This window comes from Alternaria novae-zelandiae (assembly GCF_023758075.1).
Source record: "Alternaria novae-zelandiae strain BMP 2774 chromosome Unknown scaffold_3, whole genome shotgun sequence".
Lineage (NCBI taxonomy): Eukaryota > Fungi > Ascomycota > Dothideomycetes > Pleosporales > Pleosporaceae > Alternaria > Alternaria novae-zelandiae.
The window spans coordinates 252845-273063 of NW_026056963.1; the positions used below are offsets into that span (position 1 = coordinate 252845).

The 20219-nt window shown below is 53.1% G+C and overlaps 7 protein-coding genes across 7 annotated transcripts; 2 read left to right on the forward strand and 5 right to left on the reverse strand.

Moving 5' to 3' along the window:
• Positions 1 to 114: 114 nt before the first annotated feature.
• On the reverse strand, positions 115 to 1733 carry J4E88_002059 (uncharacterized protein; the record flags this gene model as incomplete). The annotated part of the gene is made up of 2 exons (XM_049395725.1): positions 115 to 1637; positions 1712 to 1733. 2 exons carry the CDS (start codon positions 1731 to 1733, stop codon positions 115 to 117), a joined length of 1545 nt encoding a protein of 514 aa, XP_049258129.1.
• Positions 1734 to 2168: 435 nt separating this feature from the next.
• J4E88_002060 (uncharacterized protein) lies at positions 2169 to 3631 on the forward strand (the record flags this gene model as incomplete). Its single annotated transcript, XM_049395726.1, has 3 exons — positions 2169 to 2221; positions 2272 to 3387; positions 3439 to 3631. 3 exons carry the CDS (start codon positions 2169 to 2171, stop codon positions 3629 to 3631), a joined length of 1362 nt encoding a protein of 453 aa, XP_049258130.1.
• Positions 3632 to 4564: 933 nt separating this feature from the next.
• J4E88_002061 (uncharacterized protein) lies at positions 4565 to 5035 on the reverse strand (the record flags this gene model as incomplete). The annotated part of the gene is made up of 1 exon (XM_049395727.1): positions 4565 to 5035. One exon carries the CDS (start codon positions 5033 to 5035, stop codon positions 4565 to 4567), a length of 471 nt encoding a protein of 156 aa, XP_049258131.1.
• A 269-nt stretch (positions 5036 to 5304) lies between these two features.
• J4E88_002062 (uncharacterized protein) lies at positions 5305 to 6087 on the reverse strand (the record flags this gene model as incomplete). Its single annotated transcript, XM_049395728.1, has 1 exon — positions 5305 to 6087. The coding sequence occupies one exon, from the start codon at positions 6085 to 6087 to the stop codon at positions 5305 to 5307; it is 783 nt and encodes a 260-aa protein (XP_049258132.1).
• Positions 6088 to 6463: 376 nt separating this feature from the next.
• J4E88_002063 (uncharacterized protein) lies at positions 6464 to 8470 on the reverse strand (the record flags this gene model as incomplete). The annotated part of the gene is made up of 2 exons (XM_049395729.1): positions 6464 to 8382; positions 8428 to 8470. The coding sequence occupies 2 exons, from the start codon at positions 8468 to 8470 to the stop codon at positions 6464 to 6466; spliced, it is 1962 nt and encodes a 653-aa protein (XP_049258133.1).
• Positions 8471 to 14811: 6341 nt separating this feature from the next.
• Positions 14812 to 16951, reverse strand: J4E88_002064 (uncharacterized protein; the record flags this gene model as incomplete). Its single annotated transcript, XM_049395730.1, has 4 exons — positions 14812 to 15048; positions 15098 to 16340; positions 16479 to 16753; positions 16805 to 16951. 4 exons carry the CDS (start codon positions 16949 to 16951, stop codon positions 14812 to 14814), a joined length of 1902 nt encoding a protein of 633 aa, XP_049258134.1.
• An 813-nt stretch (positions 16952 to 17764) lies between these two features.
• J4E88_002065 (uncharacterized protein) lies at positions 17765 to 19071 on the forward strand (the record flags this gene model as incomplete). Its single annotated transcript, XM_049395731.1, has 4 exons — positions 17765 to 17988; positions 18047 to 18335; positions 18393 to 18647; positions 18697 to 19071. 4 exons carry the CDS (start codon positions 17765 to 17767, stop codon positions 19069 to 19071), a joined length of 1143 nt encoding a protein of 380 aa, XP_049258135.1.
• Between the last annotated feature and the right edge of the window lie 1148 nt (positions 19072 to 20219).

Here is a 20219-nt window from a genome sequence, read left to right on the forward strand (position 1 = left end):
CATGAACCAGACCTTTGGACAGGCTTCAGGGCAGCCTATAATGGAGACGCGCTAATCATCCCCGATCGCTCCTGCGCTTACTCAAACACCCTACCACGAAAAGAGCTATCCCCTTCACGACCGCATCCTCTTTGAGCTGGCCACTGATACTTCATCCATGTCTTCCCACTCGTCATCCTCGTCGTCATCAACGACAACTGCTCTCTTCCGCTTGCTTCTCGCACCGACTGCGGGCATGGACGCTTCATCAGCCACGAGACTCTGGCGCTTCTCCAGCTCTTCAAGACGCTCTTCAAACTCCTCCTGCTGTGAGTCGACTGCAGACTCCAGCTTCTCTACACGTTCAGCGACATCTTCCATCTGCTCTAGCGCGTCTGCATTCTGGCTGTAGATACGGTGCTTCAGCGCCAACCGCCAGAAGTAGTATCTCCGATCGTTTTCGTTGCTGGACTTTGCTTTTCTTGTGATTCGCGCCCGGTTTCGATTGTTTGGTGGGATGGTCGACAACAAGTGGAGCTCGATCATCCTGTAAAATTGTCTGCTCACAATCTTGGTTTCCACCCGAAGTGCTTCAAGGTCTTTACCGTTGCCAAGGATCTGGTCCCGCGGAATTGGTGAGTCCTTCCTTAGGGATTCAGGAGACAGATTGGAAGCAATTGACAGTTTCTGGAAAGCGGGCAATGTACGAAGATAGGTGATGTCGCTGTAATCCCGCATGGCATCGAAAGCTTCGCTCGGATCTTCAACTGGTATCTCGAAGATGAAGGGCTTGCTCACCAACTCCTGGAAGATAGTGTCGTATAAGCGGCTTCCAAGCGATTGACCTTGGTATGGAGGGATAATGAGAAACTGGGAGATGCGCTCCCTTGATGGCGTCTCGAGGAGGTTGAGCTTATTGGTGAAGAGGAACGTCTCGGGGTCTTGCGTCAAGCGAGGTGGCGTATATTTGCCCGCAGTGCCGTCGTTGCTATCGGCGGGTGATGGCAGTTGCTTTGTGGCACGAGCGATCTCGAAAGTAGGAAAGACCCAGGCGCGATATGACGTGGAGAAGCCGGCGAATGTGTAAGGAGAAAGTTGTGAATCTGACAACGGCGTCACGTCGTATAGAAGGTATAGCGTCCAGCGGTCGAGCGTCTCTTCGTCATCCAGACCGTCTATAGTCGCGCCCTCGATGAACAGCAGTGTCAGGATTCTCATATTCAACCAGATGCGCCTCGCATCGGGATCCGTCATGGAGGCCTTCCATATCTCGTACTGTTTTCCGTATAGGCTGAAGGTCTTCATACATTCGCCCGGTGGTTTCCAGTCTGAAGACGCAGCACCGGCAGCATCGTCGATCGACTCGGGGAGGAACTCGCGAAACAGCTCTGGTGATAGATCGATCTGATTCAGGTCTGGGGAGATTTTCTTGAGGTCGAGTTCCTGGTCGAATGAGATCTTCAGATTCGGCTTGAGGTCGTTTGCGCGGAAGTCCAGCTCGATGCTGGGGTTCTTGTACCCCGCGATGGTCTCGTTCTCTTCGATGACGGTGTATGTGTAGCTGGGGTGGAAGGAGTCGTCGTAGATGCGTTCGGGGCCGTCCGCGTTGGAGGTGCGGTAGAGGTTGATGTGGAAGCACTCGTTTGAGTTGGTGACCCCTACACAATGTTAGCAAAGTTACGCCGACGCTGCTCTTGCTACACCTTCGCGCAGCTCCCATGGCGCAACTTACAATCATCCAGATCGAGCTCCATGACGACGGCGTTTGTGCAATACCGTGTAATATGGAATGTGCGCTTGACTGACGCGGAGTATCTTCGCGACGTGGGTGGGGCGGTGGCAGTCGCGTGTAGCAACTAGATGATGGACGAGCAGCGCGCAAAGTGAAGGGAGCAGCTAGCGCGACGGGAGACGCGTTTTAGCGCAGCCCTACGTCGTCGCTCCCGCCCCTGCTCCCAAGCCTCAAGAAAGTTGCGCTATACGACCAACTTGTCCACATCAGCCTCACAACGCGCCAGCCCTCACCGCCAACACCACCACCACCACCCCAACTACCCTGCGACGGCCGACTCCTCGCGGCATGGATAGCGTCGATTGAACGTCTTACCACCCTTTTCCCTTTTCTGTGTACCCGGCGCATCTTTTCTTCATAAATCCGCTTAGGGGACGACTCTACACACGCTGCAACCATGTGGGACGGCCTGTTTATGCTGCTCGCCTTGAGCACAGTCATGGGTATTGCGTGCGTCTCTGGTCTCTACAATGTACAGGAGCGATTTCTAACACGCACAGCTCCTTCCTGGCCGGCATCCTGCCGCTCTCCTTTAACCTCTCCACCCGCCAATTGCGCATCATCACCCTCCTCGGCACTGGTGTGCTAGTAGGCACCTCCCTGATTGTTATCATACCCGAAGGCATCGAGACCATGTACAGCGCTGGAAGCAAGGCGCATGCGCACAGTGCGCGGAGTGTTCAACCTACCATCCCCTCGATCGTGAGCCTGCAAAAAGAGATACCTCACCCACCCAAGTTCCCGACTTGGAAGAGAGCAGATGATGTCGCCACGAACTCGCTCACTGGAGGAGCGGTCAAGGCGCCGGGCGCCGTCGACATGACTAGCGACAAAGCTGCCATCGATATGCAGTTGAAAAAGATCAAGGACAGCAAGGAGAAGGAGAAGCCTGTGGAGGATGCTCACCCGCAAAAAGGTGGAGACGACGACTCGACAGAAGGCCACAAAGAGGGACACACTCGCGTGCACGCACCGGAAGACGACGAACCAGCCCACGGGCATGCTGAAGCTGGCCACGAAGACGGGCCCAGCCCACATGCATACATCGGCGTTGCACTGATACTAGGTTACATTCTCATGTTCCTGGTCGAACATCTGCCAGAAGCCCTGGCTTCCGCGAAACCAAAGTACCAGCCAATGCACATTTCGTTATCAAACCTGGCACGTGGGCCGCACAACTCATCTTCATTGAGTCTCAACGGCATGGGCATGCAGAGCGCTGCAGTGACGCCTCTCGCAACGCCTGGTCTGCCTCCCCCACCTACAAAAAAGACACCAGCAGCCACAATCGGTCTCATTGTTCACGCATGCGCCGACGGAATCGCGCTAGGTGCCTCTTCTACAGCCGAGTCCACATCTCTGTCGCTCGTCATCTTCTTCGCCATCATGCTGCACAAGGCCCCTGCAGCATTTGGTCTCACATCTGTTCTTCTCAAACAAGGGCTTTCAAAACGAAAGGCGCGGACACATCTCGCTTTCTTCAGTTTAGCAGCGCCAGCAGGCGCTTTGGCTACTTGGACCATCGTACACATGTTCGGACGCAACCACCTGGGTGGTGATGAAGGCTTAACATGGGCGACTGGCTGGGTATTGTGCTTCTCTGGTGGAACATTTTTGTAAGTCCACAGATCCGCCCTACCGCTTTCTGATTTACTAACCTGACGCAGGTATGTCGCCATGCACTCCATGTCTGAAGCCACAGCCTCTCAACACCCGCACGAAGACCCGACCGCGAACGGTTACATGGACGCATATCCCGGTAACAGCAACATGTCCAAGGGCGACATAAGTATCGTCATGATTGGCATGCTACTCCCGCTTATCACGCAAATAGGACACGCACACTCACACGGCCATTAGAAGGAGAAGGATATGGGTTGCATATTGTGGCGTTCCACACAGGCTGGTTTCGCACCAAGCTATCTTACTTGTTTTATAGCGATGTTGTCGAATTAGTTTATGTACCGTTCTGGAATGATACCAAATCTTGATCACACCTCATCCTATCCATTTGATAGTCGGTTTAAATTCTGGCCAGCGCTCAATCAAAATGCTCATGTAGTCTTCGTATCAAGATCGCTATGCTCGTGCACCTCCATCCCCCGCCTTTGCACCAACCACCCTGTTCTTGACCCTTTCAGGCTCGTCGGCCCCACCCCGCCTCATTCCATACATCCACCTCGTCCTCCTGTCTTTCACAAGTGGCCATCTCGAGACTTTACAAGCAAGTGTTTCTCTTGTTCAATCTAGTCTTGACGCACTGCTCCCCTTTCCACCCAGCTTCTGCTATGACGAATCGTTCAGTCGTAGCAAGCAAGTTCGAGAAGGTGCTGTATGAGATGGACGTGGTCACACCAAGGACACAATCGTTTCGAGGGCGAAGACGTATGTGTTGGATGTAGAAGTGTTGGGAGTGCTGTATTTGGCCGTCATCTGTGAGGATCGTGCGCCGCTATAGCGCGATGGGTGAGTTGTGCTAGCAATATTCATGATACGGGTCAAGGTCCATGGAGGTCGAAAGGAGCCCGGGATGCAGGATCTCTTGTAGCGATGGCGTCGATACTGATGATAAAGCGAGCTCGTGGTATCCTTGGTAGCGAAAACAGAGACGTAGGAAATCGAAAAGTGTTATTTGGACGAGAGGTCCGAGTCGTTGTCAGGACCCGGGGCGTTGAGAAACCTCGTGCTCAGGCCTAACAATCCAAGACCAATGCCCTGCGCTCTCTTTCTTGTCTTTACTTTCGCAAGTCCGTCACAACCCCCTCCCTTCTCGCACAAAGTCAATCATCTTCCTCACCAAGGCATAGCCTCCGCCCCGAAATCCACCCTTTGCGCCGCATACCCTCTATCCTGCCATGTCTCTTCCTCCTCCTCCTCCAATTCCTGTCCAACACCCCACCTCTTCTTAACCTTCTTAACAGCAAATCGCCCAATACCCCAAACCGTCGCCGCGAAAATCGTGCCCGCAATGCCCGTTGGCGCCAACACGAACCCCGCCCCACTGACCACTGTGCCGAAAGCTCCAGCGCCTATCGTCGCAACCAGTGACCCGATCGCAACGTATTTCGCATATCGGACGAGTTTCCAGAACGCGAATATCACGCCGGAGCGGAGGACGCGGAGGAGTGCGCGCGTGCGGCGTGAGGATACGGCGTTGGGCGCGGTCTTGGGGTCGTAGAGGTAGCGTAGATTGCGCCGTGTTGAGGCGAGTGCGGAGCGGGAGCGCGCATCTATTTCCTGTTCGTGGGCGTCTGTGGAAGACATTTTGGGGCGGGTTGCGATTGGTGGTGGCAGCTGTTGTGGTACGAGATGGCGTTTGGGAAGGAAGTTTGCAAAAAGCGATGACGTCATTGGGCATTAAGATCGAAGCCGTAGATCTTAGGACATGGTGATTTGGACAACAATGTGATTTTGTAAAACTTGTACATGTAGGTTACTTGGCTCTTGCATGAGCATCCTGAGGTATGAGATCACTCGCTCATAGACTTCGATCTCGATACCATATTATCCTGGCTTCCTCTCGCGCCCGTCACCTACTCTGGTTTCTCCTTCTTGACTTCTTTCATCTTCGCTTCCATCTTTACTTTCTCACCCTTGACCCTCGGTTCCGCCCTTATGTGCACCTCCACTTCCTCCAGCCCCATGTCTACCTCGACCAAGTCCAACCCGCCATGAAGCTCCAGTCTCTCCCTCTTGCCTTCCTCCACACGCCCGAACTCCTCCTCCACGTCCTGTAGCCTCTCTCTCTCCAGCTCCTGTTCTTCCTGCAGAGTGCGCCTACCCACCGGGTGAGCGCTGTGGTTAGACGTATTTAACTCCAGTAAAGACCAAGCGAACCTCCATCCAGTCACTGGATCTAGGATTGCTGCACGGAAAGCCACACCGGTCATCTCGTGTATCAGGCGTGGCTTTTGGCCGTCTGGTTTGTGTATTTCCGTGTCAACAAAGTGGTCGATGTCCTCTTGCACAATCCTTTCGGCCAGGTGTTTGTGTTCATCAGCTGCGATGATACTTAGTCGTATATCTGAGTCGGGGTCGTCCCAGCAGCGTACGGTGATTTTCATATGGCGAGTGTAGGGAGCTAGCGCGAAAAGAGCAGAGGCGTAGATCCATTCATGTCTTTGTATTTCGTTGCCGTGTTGGTCAAAGAGCGGTTCGGGCTGGATGTCATCTTCTCGTTCCCATCCTGATGGCTCGTCGGCGTAGGTGATAGCGCATAGATTGATTACCGGCTGATAAGCCGCATCGGTTATAACGCGTATGGCTAGGTAGAGGGGCGTTGGTGCGCCAGGGAGGGCTTGAGCGCTTGTAGACATAGTGAAGAATGGGTGATGGGTACAGGTGCAGGTGTTGTTACAGCTACCGAAGAACTAAACATATCAAGACTGAAATAGTCCATGGGCCCTGATAGCGTCATGTGTTCGGGCCATGAGTCTCTCGTTTCCCTTCACTACTGCTCATGATATCATTTGCCCCCTTCTGTCCCTCCGCACTGTCCGCTGTTTCCAAGCTATTCATTAAATACCCTTGTGGAACGTCTTCCTTCTTCCTCGCTCTCACATGTGGGGTGTCCTTGTCGCATTACTGAAGGCCTTTGGACGCTTTCTACGCGTGATCCTCCTCAGTTAAATGGTATTATTCTCGTGCTGACATCGAATGGCATAAGATCAGGTGACATTGTTGGAAAGGATCTCAACGTTGCATACGCTTCAGTCTTTCTTCAGCAGCCCTAGCACGCCGTTCTCTTTCCATCCTAGCTCGTGCTTCTGGCGTTAGCCCCCTCATCTCTTCCTCTCTCAAGTCTGCTCCAGTCTTGACAGGTAGTGCACCCAACGACTTGCCCTTGCCCAACCTCTGCTCCTTTTTCCTGATTTCCTCGGCCTCACTCTCTTTCCGCACACGTTCGGTATCAGCCTTCCGTCGTTCAGCTTCAGCCTTACTCTCAGCAGCCTTCTCGGTCTTCTCTTGAGCGTCTCGCTTGTCGGCCTCGGCTTTGGTGATGGCTGCAGGTATACCGGCCTTCTCCCAATCCCAGGCAGACTCTCCGAGTTCTGAGCGTGCGACGCGAAATGCGTCACGAGCTGCACGGTCACCAGTCAGCGTGAAAGGAGTTCGCGCTTCATCATTCATCACAGTCGGATCGGCCCCGGCCTTCGTGATGAGCGCGAGGATGATAGGAGCAGAATTCAGGGATGCAGCAAGATGTAGTGGTGTCGGTGTGTGATGGTTGGTCGGGAGAAACTGGAAGTTTGGTGAAACTTCATTCGTCTTGAGGTAGTTTAGAAGCGCGGGAACTTTAGAACGCTTGATTATCGGTATAACCTGGGACGTGTGTAATGTCGCTGCCTCTTCTTCCTTCGTCAACTTTTTGGGCTTGGGTTTCGCTGGAGCGGGTGCGGTGGCTGCAGCTTCCTTCTGAGGACTGTTAAGAGCAGCAAGCGCTGCTTCATCAATGGTACTCTGCTTTACTCGAGTAAGCTCAACAAATGCACGCATCAGCTCTTTCTGAGTCGCTCGCCGTGTACTGAAGGGAAAGCCTCTGTTGCGTGGCTCATTGTGACGGAGAATCTGTCCTTCATACGGACCAAACAGAGTTCTCCGGTTCGTCGCGCCGGTCGCGCGAACAAAGATCAATTCTGCAGTATCGATCAAACTTTTCCAGCTAGAGAGTAGCTCGCGGACTTCGGCGATGAGTGCGGTCTCGTTATAGCGACGAATTGATGAACCGGCCGAGTGTGCGTTGCCTTTTGCGTTGTCGTTCGCTGATTGCGAGCCTCCCTGTTTCCGTCGTGTAGTGTATCTGTGGAAGGTCTTATGCGCAATTACAGTTGCCGAACGCTCGTCGAATCCTGTGTGGTTCTTCCCTGTCTTTGGTGCCAGCGCCACTATCATTGCAGCGAAATGACCACCGCCTATCATACAGAGAAAAAAATGCGGCCCAATGTATGTGCCTGGTAGTGGGACACCACCCTCATTCGCCTTGATCTTGGGAGGCTGCTTTGGGGATAGCTGCTTTGCGCGTACAGTGTCCAGGATATGTGACTCGTCCTCCTGCTCCGCATTCGAGAAGATCGCGCGATAGACGCCCAGCGACATATTTTCGGGTATCGAGGGTGACGAGAACCATATCAGCGGAGGCTTGCCGGAACCTCTCTGCTTCTTCCTTGAGGCAAAATCCTCGAATTCCGGATCTGAAATCTTGGCCTGCTTCTTCAAAAGTGCGCTTAATGTCGAGTCCTTTGCCTTCGCCCCTTCTTCATCTTCATCGTCGTCGGATTCCGATGACTCAGACCCTGATATGCTCTCGTCCAGATCTCCGATGAGCTTCTCGAACTCGACCTCGCCTACAGGCTTTGCGCCTTTTATCTTTTGCTTGAGGTTGTATCCATGGAGGTCGGATCGGACATGAGCGCGCTGGTCTGCAAGGGATGCGAAGCTGAGCCCACAGAGGTTGCACGACGTGGCCTTTGCCGGGCTGCTGCTCTCGTCTTCGGCGGTATCGGGAGATTCGCTCGCCGCCACAGGTGTTGGGATCGGTATCTCTTCTAATGGCTGCTCAGGCTGGTCCTTGAGAGTGAGTGTGGCTAACAGCTCTTCGGGAAGATCAAACACTGCGGATGTTAGTTCCGTGTGGACTAGGGGAGCAGGTATCTTACCATAGAGAGGGCGCTGCAATAGATGGTCTCCTTTTTGGGCCATTGTAAATTGTCGAGAGTGTTGGTCAAGTGTGGTAGGTGGTATGCGATCGTGAGCAGAAGATTCGGAGGGGCGCGTTGTAGGTTGAACATGACGTACATCGCAGCCTTATACGCGAGCCATCGGGCGCCCAACACGCTAATCCCTCACCAGCGCGTTCAGCCCTTCACCACCCACCAATCCTGCAAACGAATTTCACGCGTCAATCACCAGAAATCACGGCCAGGACATGAAGAATAAGCTAAAGCGCCTTTGTTTTCGCAGCGTCGCGCACACAAATTAGATTACGCATACTCCGCATCAGCTACCTGCACAAACACCCACCCTGGCTCTACGTAGTCCAGCAATTGCAGTGGATCCGGCCCCTCAATATGAGCGGGAATTGACACAAAGTCTATGTTGCGCTCGGCAAAGCACTGGTGTAACTTCGCAAAATCTGGTGGAAAGTGACCCAAGAAAGGTGGCCAGTCTGCTACAGCAACTCTCTTCAGAGACAGCTTCGGAGAAGCCATTTCAGCGAGATGACGCAGCATCTCTGTCGGGCCCTCCCACCCCTTTGAACCCCAGTGTTCTTGCCAGTCAATCTCAAAGCTCACCTCTTCCAGCGATGGTGGAAGATGATGGACTAGTTTCGCAACGAAATCGGAAGTACAATTAATCGGCTCGTCGTCGTGTGTTATCAAGCCCATATCCAACGAGCGAAGACTTGTCATATTCGAAGCCAGGCGTGCTATCTGCAGCACGTGCCCCTGACAAAGCATTTGTTGGTCGCCCCGGATGGAGAGACGCTCAATCGTGGCGCGATTGTGTATGAACGCTCCCGCAAGCTCGCTAAACTTGGTCAAGAGGCTTGGAGAGTATATGCCGCGTTGATCTGCCAAGGAGAAGATGCGAAGTCAGCGTATGCCTTACATGGAGTTCGTACAGTTCTGTTATTACCATTATTGATGTCCTGTTCGTAGGAGAAACTCTTCAAATTCCTGCAAGCTTCGGTGAAGTACCTCAGCGTCGGCACCTCCACAACGGATCGTTTCAGCGTGATCTCCTGGACTTGAGAGGATGCGGGATCTAGCACAGTCTGAATCGGAATGTCTTGGTCCCAAGCCGGGCGTTTGTCGTTCTGATCGAGGAGCACTAGGTCCGAAGCGGTAAAATCGTGGAGTGAAGGAAGGAGGAAAATGTATGCTATGGCTTCTAACGAGAGCGGACCGTGTATGTTGATGCTCTTCAGGTGTATAAAACGATCTGAATGGTTCGCTATAGTCGTGAACCAGTATTTGTCGTCTGGCCAGAAGGCTTTGTCTGCGACGACAAGTGTATCGACATTTGGGGTGAACATCAGAAGTATCTCGAGAAATTCGTCATCGCGTCGTGTGCCAGTAGCATTAGACATCAATCTGTCCTTTTCTGGCAGCTCTAGAATCCTAATGCATATGAGGAAGACTGCTTGATTCTCCGCGCTATCGTCATGATCGTCGAAATCGTGCTTCCACGTGAGGTTTCGCACTCGATTCCCAAGCTCTGGATTTGCACATAGCGTACGTAACAGTGGCCAAGGACGTCGTACGAAAAGGTTTCTGTACAAATGATCGAGCGAAAGCGTGTACATCCGCCGGCTGGTCAGACTAAGGCGACATATGTCCTTAGCGTTCTCATTTGGAATGCGCTCGATGATACCCATAACCAACTCGTTGGGCAGAGCATTGAAGGGGCATGAAGATGGTGCAGTGATCGACATGGTGGCTGTCGAATCATCTGGGCGGATGGCTGGAAGGTAGCATGCGTGGACGGGCACTGCCGCAGATGGGTTATACAAGCGGCTTAGACTTGAGATGCATCATGCAAGAGTTATATTCACTCAATTTTAAGAGTAGGACGGTCGTTACATATGTTGGCAGAGCACACGAGCTTCCCCGCGTTGGGACGCTAATCCTTAGCGGCAGTTAGACCGGTCAAGCACGTGTTGACAATAATGGCGAATCATCTGCTAACATTACACCGATATACAAGCGACTCAAACCCCACAAAGCTCTTAGAAGTATCCTAGCCGCCTGCAGCAGTCTTACAAGAATGCAATTTTGCCCAGCTTCATGCGGTTGTGGGTTGGACTTTCTAAAAGCAATGAGCCGCAAAAGCGTCTGTTTTGTGTACCCAGAGCCAATCAGACTCTACATCTTCTTTGATAGCCAGCGGCTCCTGTCCCTCGATATCTTCGTAGACTACATGGAATTGCATTCCTGAACGTTCATATACCCGCTTCAGAACCTTAAGCTCGTCCGGGAGGGGAAACCAGCCTGCCAGTGCAGGCCAGGTGATATAGATCTGTTTCAATCTGGACGCCGAAGAAGCAGCGGCTTCGACCAAATGTGACAAGATGCCGATGAGGAATTGTAGCTTGGATTCTTGGCCTAGCTCATAAGTCCACTGAAGCCGTAGAGATTCGAGAGTGTCTGGAAAGGTTTTGACAATCTTTCTCGCTATAGGATGTAGGTCTTCAGGGTGTGGGGACTCCGATTGACTGAATGTTTCAATGTTGCAAGGACCAATATCCAGAGTACGGAGTCTCGGGAGTGTAGGTCCGGTAACATGATAACATAGCGATGACAGCTCCGTTTCCGTCACCACCGAATCCACTCGTAGACGTAGGTTCTCGAGAAAGATATTTGGACCCCATCCGATATTTCTGATCCATGAGAAAATAGCTGGCGGTATCCCAGGACGCCATTTCATTTCATGGGTGACGTGCTCGTAGGTAAAAGTCTTGAGTTTGTTAAGCTTTTCGAGAGTGATCACTACCGAAGGGAAGTGAAAGTCTGATTCTCTTATAATGAAGCATTCGAGAGATGAGCCATTAGCCAGCCACCGATCAACGTGGGCTTCGCCGGCATCGTCCCAGGGGAAAGTCCTGCCAGGCTCTCGACGCATATCGACGACCTGAGTAAGCTCCAAGGTTTGTATGAAGGGCAAAGTCAGAAGCGGTACGATACTTTCTAGACGTAGAGGACCCAGCAGAGTGATTGATCGAATATTCCCGAAGTGAGCTGGATTGGCAGCCAAAGTCTTGAACCAGTAAGAGTGGTCGTCCCACTGCCATACATCGTGTACGGTGATCTTTTCAACTTTAGGCGTGAAGAACAAAAAGAACTCCAGGTACCACCAATTTACTTCGTGATCAGAAGCAAAGCCTATGAAGCGGGTTGGTAGGTCGGTAGAGATATCCGTGGTGTCCAAGATGGCCCCAGAGCTTCTGAGTTTGTTCGCAACGGCATATCTGTCGCCTAAAGGCAGACAGCGGCGTCTGCATGGTCGACTCCAATAGTCCTGATACCACACCACCTCTTTGACATAGTTTGTGAGTTCATGACAGTGGGCTGAATGAGACAGCGTTATGGTACGCAGGAATTGCTCCGGGGCGCAACCTGGAAATCTTCGATATAGCCGGTCTAGTGTGAGGCGATGAAATCGCCAACTCGTCGCATTCAGAGCGCGTAATGTCGAGTAATCATCTGCATCCAGCTCATCTAGAATGAGAAGGATCAATTCGTCGGGAAGTGCAGGTGCGCCCAAATTCAGGCGCGGTGCTAGTGCAGGAAGGTCCATCGTTGCGATATGTATGGCAGATCGGTTGGGCGAAGGTCTAGACAGGTTTGCATGTTACCGCCAGCGTAGTATGCATGCGAAATCGCTGCTAAGACGATGGGAGGTACCTAGGTAGATGACAGCGGGATGGTGGCGCTGAGATGGCGCGCACGAGCCGCCTCCCCTCCGGTTCCGCGGACAGCGGCTCGAGCTGCAGGGGTCCCGAGGTCACGCTACCTAGGCATTCAAAGCTTCAATGCTCCTTCACAACGCACTGGTAAGCAGCTGGCCGTCTCCTGGCGAGCTCTTCAAAAGCACTGGGAACATACACGCACACGTAGGTGGTGGCCAGCTTCGACATCACCAGGGCGACCTCGGGACCCTTCATTTCCCCGAGACGCGCCACATGGCGACTTTACGCATCGATCTCAGTGCCAAGCAGAGCGTACATACGCCCATGCCGGGCAAACTATTACCTCTGCAGCATCGAGGCACGGCTTACAGTAAGCTTTCGATGCCTGAGCACGATGCACTTGCTCGCCCGGATCTTTAGATGAACAACATCTACCACCCACCCATACAGGCTCTTCCGTCAGCAGGATCCTCGAGACCAGCAAAACGTCACGAAATTTTCGCTCAAGTACAGCGGGTTTCGCATCGTCCTCATCTTCACGCACTTGTTGTACAGTTCCCGCACCTTCCTATAACGTGTGGCCCTTCGCCACCGTCAGATGCATGCATACGCAAGCTAGAAGCCTCTGGCATGCAAACTACTTTTCAGATGCTGGTTCGAACAGCCCTGATGGAATGTGGATATGCGATATTAAGGATGAAAGCCTGTGGCTGCAAGCGTGTTCTCCACTAACTATGCGCGACCGGACGCCTGCATGAACAAGTGCACTTATGCCGGGCTCGCATGCTTTGGTGTAACCGCATTCTAAGTACAAAGAGTCATGGCATCTCGCAATTGCCGTCTAGGAGGTACTGACTTCATCTCCAACCAAGCTTTGAACCCGCCATGAGGTTTATATTTGCATTTCTGCTCTTGGTTGGAAGCACCGTAGCACAAGCTCCTCGAACCGATGCGTTAGCCAAACACGGGCTTGATCAACTATGGCTTGATGTGGCCAAACACCCCGATAGCTACACCAGTAACTGTACCTCAAGTACAGCCGCTCGGCGCCGTGAATGGTATGTTCATGCAAACCTCAAAGAGGATGCCACTCACAATTCACAGGTCTAAGCTGAAGCGTTCGGAGAAGCTGAACTACATCGAAGCTGTTCACTGTATGGGAAAGACGAAGGCGAGAACTCCGGCTGCTGTTGCCTCTGGAGCGATAAGTCGTTACGATGACTTTGTGGTCACCCATATCCTGCTGACACAGTACACGCACGGAAACGTATTCTTTATCAAACCCTAAGACGCCTCATCAGAATGACTAACATTGACAAGGGCAACTTTTTGTCGTGGCACCGCTACTTTATGTGGGCATGGGAGCAGACTCTGCGTAACGAGTGCGGATACAAGGGCTATCTTCCATATTACAACTGGGCGTTGTGGGCTGATAATCCCGCCGCATCCCCTCTCCTCGATGGAAGCGACACGAGTATCTCTGGTGATGGGGTGTATGTTCCCGGTCGCAATGCCAGCTGTGTGCCCAACCCGAACCGATGCTTCGTAGAAGTTCCACCCGGAAATGGAGGTGGTTGTGTTGCCTCAGGGCCCTTCAAAGAGTGGGTCGTCGTTCTCAACATGCATTGTTCATGTCCAAGATACTGACGGCAGTTCAGCTGGAAGATGCACATCGGACCAGTATCCTCTCTCGACACCACCGTACCGCCAAACCCATCTCCGGATGGTCTAGGCTACAACCCTAGATGCATCAGGCGCGACATCAATACACGCTCATCATCGGAAACAACCGATGCTGATGTCGCCGAACTAATCGCAGCCAGCGCCAACATCTCCGCTTTCCAAGACACGCTCCAAAACCCTTCTCCTGGAAAACTTCGCGTTCACCTTGGTGGCCACCAGACAATCGCTGGTGACGCGGGCTCAGACTTCTACAACTCTCCTTCCGACCCATACTTCTGGCATCATCACGCCCAGATTGACCGAACTTGGTGGATCTGGCAGAACCAGAATTTGGAAGATAGGCGGTTTACTATTGCTGGAACGCTTACGTTTCTGAATACCCCGCCGACGAGGAATGCGACGTTGGATGATGTTATGACATTCGGCGATTATTTGGGCTTTCCGAATATGACGATAAGAGAGGCTTCTAGTACGCTTGCTGGGCCTTTTTGCTATATCTATGAGTAGAGAGGTGATAGAGCCGGAACCGTCAGTTCAGTACATGTATTCATCTAGATAGCTTGCCTAACCTCTTCGACATCCCCGTCAAACCTTCGCATCTCTTTTTCGCCAAGGTCGACCTGTTTTAAATCTGATCGGTGACCGCAATGCCCATAATATCGATGTCTCACCGGCATATAGTACGAATGATGTGTCGTAATCTCGCCACGCAGAATGCTTGTGGCACCGTAAGCGTTCGCCCCGCATAAGCCTACCATGCCTGAAGATGTAATCTGCTGCATCGTCAATCATAAGTCAACTGGCGATGCGTCCAATTGCGCCAGTACGATTAGCGTTTCATTGAAATAAGATCGACACTTGGCATAGTCGAGATACGGGCCATAGATTGAGTGATAGGCTAAGTGGAGAGCAGGAGATCGAAAATATATGTACAACGTCATTCACATGTCTACCACGTCTCTTGGCGATATCTACCACTCTTTTCCATACTCACGAGATAATTCTCCGCGCCCTCCCTATCCATATTCCCGTGTTCTTGAAAAGCTTCAATGAGCGCTTCGCGCACTGCTTGGGGCATCTTACCCGACGACCCGCAAATATGCAGGATGCCGGATTTTTGGAAGAGGTGAGAGAAAACGAGTGAGGATTGCTGCCGAATGAGATCTTGGACGTAGACTTTTTGACGCTGTCATGTCGTTAGTATAGACTCACACAGAGTGGAGCTGGGCACTGACCTGGTCTCGGGAGAACGCCGCGAAGACTTCTAGGGGCACACCAGAGGATTGAAGCTGCGTCCATTCGTCCTTGAAGAAGTAGTCTGATTCAGCGTTACGACAGCCGAAGAACAGAAGATCCTTTACACTTCTGTCTTCCTGCTGCGCGTGGCCGTTTTGAAGCTTCTTCTGCTCCTCGCGCCATAGTATACGTTGGTATATCAGAGAACGCATGGGAGCTACACCTGTGCCTGGTCCAATCATCACGACAGGTCTATCAAGTTCCTCTCTTCCTACACCCAGTCCGCCTCGCGAAAGAGTGACTGTGATTTCCTGTCCTGGAGTGAGTGAAGCAATATATCGCGTAGCAACACCCTGCCTAATTCTTTGAATGACAGTCTTGTACTTTACAATCGCGATCAAGAGCTCAATCTTTGTCCTGTTCTCCGCCTCGGCGTCAGGATTCATTGCGCTTGCGATGCTGAACTGGCGACCACGTAATGCAGGGATGATGCTGCATACGCGCTGCCAGGGTATTTTGACAGATTCAAACTCCTGTAATACCTCTAATATGCTGCGGCGCGGGCGTGTAGTGTAGTCGTAGAGTTCGTCAAGGTACTGGGGGTCGGTAAACTCAAGTAGTCTTGCTTTGTGAAACTCGTCGTTCGTGTAGTGCGCGAGCTGGGCGAAAAACGACCTCCGTGGTATGGCGATGATGTCGAGATGGTTAGTCAACAGCTGCCGTAGGGTAATTAGACTACCTGGCTCCAGATTCCGGACCGGCAAGGTGGTGTCAGGGGGCGTTGAAGGCGACGAAGGTACGAAGCGAAGGGGTATATCAGCCTCGGAAGTCCAGCCCATACATTCAATAAACTGTGATACATCCGACGGAAAGTTCTTGGGGTATATTGTGAGTACATCGCCTGGACCGTAGGGATGTGTCTCTGGTATCTCGAACTTGATGTGCCGTACATCCTGCCAATGATTTGTTGGAGTGACTCTCTCATTGCTTGCGATCTTCGCAGTCAGTCCGCCACCTATCTTCAGGAGATCTGGTGGGGGAACATCCGTCGCATCGCCATTCAATGCAGATACAGTATTGGTGTTCGATGGAGATGTTGTATCATCGACGGCAGGCGCAAGCAACCATTTCGGGTCTAGCAGAACATTGTCCGGTATCGGCTCGACACCATCAGCGAGAGGGTAAGAGTCAAGGAGATGTTGGCGCAGTTTCGTCGACCATGGTAGGAAAGATCCGTCGATACTTTGGAATAGTCAGATATGCGCCGTAATTGCAATGATGGCACAGGTTTTGCTGCATACGCAGTTTGACAGGCAACATGAGACGATGCATCAGGAAATGGAAAGGAAATCTGCAGGCGCGATAATCGTGTTGACATACCCCTCTGGATGTTGCTCGTCCGACTCTCCGCGATCGCAGACTGGCTGCGCTCCTAGCTGCACGAGGCGATTGTAGAGCTTGCGATGCGCCCAGTTGTACTTTGGATAGGAAGTATCACCAAGACCAAAGGATACAAATCTCATCTGTTGCAGGCATCCTGGTCGCAGCCGAGCACTTCGGATGGCTTTCCAAAACTTCTGGCTATTGGGTGGCAGGTCACCCTGGCCCGTAGTGGAAATGGCGATGAGAACGACATCGTGTTGCAGCAGTTGTCTCTACCGACAGTCAACCATCGCTCCTTGCACGCGACACCGCCACTGACATACAAGAGTGATGGCGTTGAGCTCAGCGACTTCCGTGTGGAATCTCAGTCGCTCAGCGACCCTTCCCATCTCCTCAGCCACATCCTGCGCGTTCCCTGTTTCCGAGCCGTAGACGACCAGTGCGCGGCGCGCTTGCAGTGCACCTGCCATGGCGGTAAATCAGCAATCAGATTGCGGTGAGGCAGGCTAGCCGGGACAGGACTCGAGGAATGGGAAAATTGAATGGCAGGGCCCCCGGATCCAGTGCATGAAGAAGCGGTGCACTAGCGGACACGTCAACGGCAGGCGGGTCTTTTTCATGCTTCTAGCGGCAGTGGGCGGTGGGGCGGAGGTGAAGCTGGAGCGCCATGCAGCCAAGCTCGAGGTCTACTGTGGCGCTAGGGCGCGCTGTGGCGTCGCGCTTAGCTAAGCAGTGGTGGGCGTCGCGTGCAGGCACTGCAGTCGCACCAGAGCATGCACATATGAGCGTGCAATGGGTGAGAGAGAGTGACTGTCCTCGCTGCTTGTGCTGCGGCGAACCCGTCCATGCGCTCAGCGGCCGCCTAGTCGCCGTTTCCCCTATCCATGCACTCCTGGTCGCTGCTCTCAGGCAAGTGGGCCCTCGACTGTGCGCAGGGGCCGCTTCCGTTACCGGATGCGGCCAAGCCCCATGGCTGCGCTCTTCAAAATAATCTGCCTGGTCGAGGCCTGCCCTCTCTCTCCCCCATCAAGTCAACAACAGAGACCAACCACGCACCCCATCAACCCAATCCTCTCTCAACCTTCCCCGGGCTCGTAGCTACCCACTCCACACCCCCCTCGTCAACAGTTCCACCAGCAGGCGGTTCGGCAATCCCATCACCCACCAACCACCACTACTGTTCAAGGTTACCTTTACCGGTCTACTAGGACTCCAAGTTTCGTCAACCTCTTACACGCCCGGTCTATCACTCGTGTTCGTCAACCACCCAAACTTCAGCAATCATGTCCGCACCTGTCGACAGTGTCACCGCCCAGATGGCCACCACCTCCCTCAACGACAACAACGCTCCCACCGCCACGGAGAGCACTGGCGCTCAACAGCCCACCGCAGCCGAGGACGAGGCTGTGCGTGCGAGTGCCGCTGAGGGCAGGCGACTTTACATTGGAAACCTCGCGTACGCGACCACCGAGGGGGAGTTGAAGGAATTCTTCAAGGACTACCTGGTGTAGGTGGACCCTGTTTCTCCGCATGACGCAACACGTCCAAGCTAACACGTGGTGCAGCGAGTCCACGACCATCCCCACCAACCCACGCACCTCGCGCCCCGTCGGCTACGCCTTCGTTGCCCTCTCGACCCCGTCCGAGGCTGAGCGTGCCATCGCCGAGCTCAACGGCAAGGCCATCCTCGACCGCAAGGTCTCCATCCAGCTCGCCCGCACTCCCGAGGCCCACGCTGAGGGCGCCGGCAGCGGAGCCGAGGGTAACACTGGCGAGGCCCGCCGCCGTACTTCCACCCGTGGACGCGGTCGCGGACGTGGCCGTGGCGGCCGTGCTGGACGCGGCGGACGCGCTGTAAGTACCTCCGCACCCCAGCGTCTGTCTCCAAAAGCTAATCAAGTTCTGCACCAGGCCGATGCTGAAGGCGCCGAGCAGGTCGAGCTCTCCAACGAGGCTCCTGCCGACTCCACCCCTACAAATGTACCCGGCCAAGTTGCTCCCCTAACCGAAACTACGAACGAAGCGCTTACCGCAAAGAAGGGCGCCGACAAGTCTGCTCCCCAGGGGCCCCGTGAACGCAAGCAGCGCGGTCCTCCCGAGGACGGTGTTCCCTCCAAGACAAAGGTCATGGTTGCGAACCTGCCGTACGACCTGAAGGAGGACAGGGTGAGTTTGCACATCCCCTTCTCACAGCACGTGCTAACTGGTGAATCAGCTTCTTGAGATCTTCAAGGACTACTCCCCCACCCAGGCCAAGATCGCCCTCCGCCCCATCCCCCGCTTTATGGTCAAGAAGCTCCAGGCCCGCGGTGAGCCCCGCAAGGGCCGTGGTTTCGGTTTCGTTACCCTCGGCTCTGAGGAGCTCCAGCAAAAGGCTTGCTCCGAGATGAACGGCAAGGAAATCGAGGGTCGTGAGATCGCAGTTAAGGTCGCGATCGACTCCCCCGGTAAGGAGGATGACGCTCCCGACGCGGCCGCCGATGGCGAGGCTCCCCTCACCGAGACCGCTGCCGCCAACGAGACCGACAAGGTCGTTGAGAACCCTCCCGCCACCTCTACCCCCGCTGCCACCTCTACTCCTGCCGCCTAGGTAGCGGCTGCTGCTTAGACGCGCGTCCTCCTCAACAAGTCGCGTCAGACATGGCATTGCGCTGTGGATTTGTGTATCGAAGTTTCTGGCCCATCGACATCTACCATTTACCTTGATAGAAAGATATGGGCAAGCGCCTTCAGCATCTTAGTCGTTTTAGGTTATCGGGTTATCCGCAAAAGTGCGAATTCGGAGTCTGTCAGGTGTAATATGGTGGACTATCTCGGGTTCTTTACGGTTACGGAAAACTTATGTTAGCTGGCACGAGAGATGAGATATCACATGAATGAACAAACAAACAAACCTGCCGTCAATACGACGGTTGATGAATGACTTTTTTTACTCTGAGAGTATTGTGTTTCTTTACTCGTGATTGCGAGCTGCACCCTAGCATGACACCCTAGTGTTGTCCCGAAGGCGATGGCAAGGGCAATCGTCATGCGACTTTCCATTTCTCGATTCAATTGATGATGTACTAATGCGCGCCATATGACAAGAATTGATGGGCGGTGCATTCGACATATTACTATTGTATTCTAAGCTACTTAAGACATAGTATGAAGTACACTAGAAATAATCTAATGTCTTGCACGCCTGTTATAACAGCTTTGAACAATCTTTCGCCATGTATGACAAAGAAAAACGACCTTAGTGGTGGAATGCATTCTTAATCTTGTTTCCAATTTTCTTCAGCCCAGACCTGATTTTCCCCCAAAAGGAGTTCCAGCCACGTCGCGTAAACAACACCTCATCTCTACCTTCGATGCTCATCCTGGCTTCTATCCGAGCCGTGGGCGTAGGCCAATTAAACTCTGAAAGAGTTGCGCCGGATGGACCTGAGGGAAGACTGACTGAAGTGATGGAATGGGTAGAAGTCGGTAGAGGCGATGCTGATTCTGTGATTGTAGAAGATGCTGAGGCTAATGCTGTGGTATATGTAATGGACAATGCTGCAGATCGACGCCGGCGACGTTCGTATCCTGACTTTACTGCTGAAGCTATAGATGTCGTCAGAAAGCTTCAAGACGTCAAGTTGATCGAGTGACTTACTGGGTGATGGAGTACCAGAAGTAGCTGGTACATTGATGCTTGAGAGCAAGGAGAACTCTACTGTCAAAGAAGAGGGCACCAGAGACACCTTCGCCGGC